At 35.4% G+C, this 5000-nt stretch overlaps 1 protein-coding gene across 1 annotated transcript in view; it reads right to left on the bottom strand.

The window, feature by feature from the left end:
- The window catches only part of nfkb1 (nuclear factor of kappa light polypeptide gene enhancer in B-cells 1), a gene marked incomplete in the record, with an annotated part of 65526 nt that overhangs the window by 43170 nt on the left and 17356 nt on the right, over window positions 1-5000 (bottom strand). The window contains 1 exon segment of the mRNA XM_039813087.1: window positions 1-130. This exon segment is cut by the window's left edge and continues 34 nt beyond it. Coding sequence (XP_039669021.1) covers window positions 1-130 — 130 coding nt within the window.

Genomic DNA, 5000 nt, shown 5'->3' with positions numbered 1-5000 from the left:
CAGGGCGTCTATCTCGGGGTGGATGGAGACGCCACAGTTGTATCCGAGCCTGAAGGCCTCGGCCATCCTCTCGTCCAGCGTCTTGGCCACGTTCTTCTTGGTCACGTGGAGGATGCCCAGGTTCGGAAAGCTGCCGGAAACACACCTGTGAGTCTCACACCCTCACGAAGTTACGGTGTGGCATCTGAAGATTTACAACACATTTACAACTTTGCTCTAATACTTTTCTGTTAGGCGCTAATGTGGAATTTAGATTAAAGTGCCCATATTATGAAAAAAAAAAACACTTTTTCTGGTGATTTGGGGTGTTCTTTTGTGTCTCTGGTGCTTCCACACACATACACACTTTGAAAAAAAATCCATCCATGCTGTTCTGAGTGAGATACTGTGACGTCACAGTCCGAAATGAGCTGGCTAACCACAACCGTTTGCTCGTAGCGTTAGCGCTAACGTTAGCATGCTACGTCGTTCTCAATAGCAAAGCACCGCTACAACACACACAAGTTCACCATAATCTACCAAAAGAACTACTTCCATGTCCCTCATTTAGAAGTCTCCCAGCTGATCCTGCCTTGTAACTGACCAAAGTTGGAGAAACAGCCTTTCTTTTACTGTCTCTAGAGTTAGCTAGCTGACATGCTCTACATCTGAGCTACTGAGCATGTGCGAGTGCAATCAAAGATAGTACAGAAGAAGAAGATGAAAAGAGGTCTCACTCTGTAGCTAAAACAGAGACCAGGTGAAAAGAGGATCTGCAGCAGTGAGAGAGAGCTGTACAGTACAACAACAATATGGTGTTTTCTGAAAATTAAACCATGTAAACCTATTCTGGTACAACCTTAAAATACAGTTATGAACCTGAACATGAGCATAATATGGGCGCTTTAAGATTTACGACTTTAACTTACGTCTCTGTTAGAGGCTTATATGGGCTTTGTTCTATTCTTGCTTTCTACCCCCCCCCCCACCCCCACCTAACTACATCTTATGTTACACCATGCCAGAATACACTAGGGCTGTGTTGTGTTTACCAAGAGTCTGGGTCTGCTAGGTTTCTTCCTAAAAAGGGAGTTTTTCCTCGCCACTGTCGCAACAGCCACCGCTAATGCTTGCTCTTGAGGGAATTACTGTAATTGTTGGGAATTTATAGAGGGTGGTCTAGACCTACTCTATCTGTAAAGTGTCTCGAGATAACTCTGTTATGATTTGACACTATAAATAAATGTTCGATTGAAGAAATTCTTAGTCGACTAATGCTCATTCAACTGTACCGACAAATCGATAAGTTGATTTTAAAATTTTGAATTGATTTGAATTTTAAAACTCTTCTTAAAACCTACCTCTTTTCTTTGGCTTTTAATACCAGGTAGAGTGTTGATGTTATGTGCATATTTGCATATTTTAATTGCTGTTTACTTATTTAATTCAATTTAAATTGTTTTTTAATGCATTTATTTTATAGTGGGTACCTCTGCTTTTATTGTGTTATCTATTTACTTTGTTTTATCTTTTGTGCAGCACTTTGGAAACCTTGCGTTTGTTAAAATCGTGCTATATAAATAAAGTGGATTGGATTTTAAATCGACAGATCTGTAAATCTGAGTTTCTCTGCAAAGAGTCATGCTAAAAGGATGCATATATTGAATAAGATAACGCCTCCTTTGCATATTTAAACACAACATTTCAGAAAACGTGTAATACAAGAAATTTTCCTTAATGAAAGTAATCAAAGTAGGTTTCACACTGATATCTATTAGGTCAAATGTCAACCCTTTAATTCTTGTGTTTACCAGAGATGAGCTCGTACGTTTCTTGGAAATTAGTCATTCAGCATGAAAAAAAAGCATCAGACATGACTAATGGACTAAAGAAATCTATGTTGACTAAGACCAAAACCACCGATTAGTCGACTAATCCACTAAGAGGGAGCCGAACTAGAATATATATATCTATATATAGATATATAGATATATAGAGATAGATATATATATATATAGATATATAGAGATAGATATATAGAGATAGATATATATATATAGATATATATATATAGAGAAATATATATATATATATATATATATATACACAGCGTTTCAACAGCAGAAGCTCAGAGTGACTATTTTGAGAATTGGGAAACTGTCCTCTGCAGCTCTTCTGCAGGCTCTGTAACAGATGCTGAATTCTTTGACGTAATAAACCTTTATAATCAAGAACAGTGTCAGCGGATTCCTCTTCATACATCACCACAGCATCGCTACTAGAGATGGTCCGATACCATTTTTTTGCTTCTCGATACCGATTCCGATACCTGAACTTGCGTATTGGCCGATACAGAGTACCGATCCGATACCAGTGTGTCATATATTTTATTATGTTTTAACAGCTGTATACTACTATCTCTGTATGATGATATGATGTATAACAGCTGTATACTACTAGCTCTGTATTGATGTGATATGATGTATAACAGCTGTATACTACTATCTCTGTATGGATGTGATATGATATATAACAGCTGTATACTACTATCCCTGTATGGATGTGATATGATATATAACAGCTGTATACTACTAGCTCTGTATTGATGTGATATGATATATAACAGCTGTATACTACTATCCCTGTATGGATGTGATATGATGTATAACAGCTGTATACTACTATCTCTGTATGGATGTGATATGATGTATAACAGCTGTATACTACTATCTCTGTATGGATGTGATATGATATATAACAGCTGTATACTACTATCTCTGTATGGATGTGATATGATATATAACAGCTGTATACTACTAGCTCTGTATTGATGTGATATGATGTATAACAGCTGTATACTACTATCCCTGTATGGATGTGATATGATGTATAACAGCTGTATACTACTATCCCGTATGGATGTGATATGATGTATAACAGCTGTATACTATCTCTGTATGGATGTGGTATGATATATAACAGCTGTATACTACTATCCCTGTATGGATGTGATATGATGTATAACAGCTGTATACTACTATCTCTGTATGGATGTGATATGATGTATAACAGCTGTATACTACTATCTCTGTATGGATGTGATATGATGTATAACAGCTGTATACTACTATCTCTGTATGGATGTGATATGATGTATAACAGCTGTATACTACTATCCCTGTATGGATGTGATATGATGTATAACAGCTGTATACTACTATCTCTGTATGGATGTGATATGATATATAACAGCTGTATAACTACTATCTCTGTATGGATGTGATATGATGTATAACAATTATACTACTATCTCTGTATGATGATATGATGTATAACAGCGTATACTACTATCCTGTATGGATGTGATATGATGTATCTGTACTACTATCTCTGTATGGATATGATATGATATATAACAGCTGATACTACTATCTCTGTATGGATGGATAGATGTATAACAGTGTATACACTATCCCTGTATGATGATATATAACAGCTGTATACTACTATCCCTGTATGGATGTGATATGATGTATAACAGCTGTATACTACTATCCTGTGATGTGATATGTATGTATAACAGCTGTATACTACTATCTCTGTATGGATGTGATATGATGTATAACAGCTGTATACTACTATCTCTGTATGGATGTGATATGATGTATAACAGCTGTATACTACTATCTCTGTATGGATGTGATATGATGTATAACAGCTGTATACTACTATCTCTGTATGGATGTGATATGATATATAACAGCTGTATACTACTATCTCTGTATGGATGTGATATGATGTATAAAACTGTATACTATTATCTCTGTATGATATGATGTATAACAGCTGTATACTACTATCCCTGTATGGATGGATATGATGTATAACAACTGTATATACTATCTCTGTATGGATATGATATGATATATAACAGCTGTATACTACTATCTCTGTATGGATGTGATATGATGTATAACAGCTGTATACTACTATCCCTGTATGATGATAGATGTATAACAGCTGTATACTACTATCCCTGTATGGATGTGATATGATGTATAACAGCTGTATACTACTATCCTGTATGGATGTGATATGATGTATAACAGCTGTATACTACTATCTCTGTATGGATGTGATATGATGTATAACAGCTGTATACTACTATCCTTGTATGGATGTGATATGATGTATAACAGCTGTATACTACTATCTCTGTATGGATGTGATATGATGTATAACAGCTGTATACTACTATCTCTGTATGGATGTGATATGATGTATAACAGCTGTATACTACTATCTCTGTATGGATGTGATATGATGTATAACAGCTGTATACTACTATCTCTGTATGATGATATGATGTATAACAGCTGTATACTACTATCTCTGTATGATGATATGATGTATAACAGCTGTATACTACTATCTCTGTATGATGATATGATGTATAACAGCTGTATACTACTATCTCTGTATGGATGTGATATGATGTATAACAGCTGTAACTACTATCCCTGTATGGATGTGATAGATGTATAACAGCTGTATACTACTATCTCTGTATGGATGTGATATGATATATAACAGCTGTATACTACTATCTCTGTATGGATGTGATATGATGTATAACAGCTGTATACTACTATCCTGTATGGATGTGATATGATGTATAACAGCTGTATACTACTATCCTTGTATGGATGTGATATAATGTATAACAGCTGTATACTACTATCCCTGTATGGATGTGATATGATGTATAACAGCTGTATACTACTATCCCTGTATGATGTGATATGATATATAACAGCTGTATACTACTATCCCTGTATGGATGTGATATGATGTATAACAGCTGTATACTACTATCCCTGTATGGATGTGATATGATGTATAACAGCTGTATACCACTATCCCTGTATGGATGTGATATGATGTATAACAGCTGTATAACTACTATCCCTGTATGGATGTGGTATGATATATAACAGCTGTATACTACTATCCCTGTATGG

Source organism: Perca fluviatilis, chromosome 10 (assembly GCF_010015445.1).
Source record: "Perca fluviatilis chromosome 10, GENO_Pfluv_1.0, whole genome shotgun sequence".
Classification (NCBI taxonomy): Eukaryota; Metazoa; Chordata; class Actinopteri; order Perciformes; family Percidae; genus Perca; species Perca fluviatilis.
This window is presented reverse-complemented; position numbering and strand designations above follow the sequence as displayed.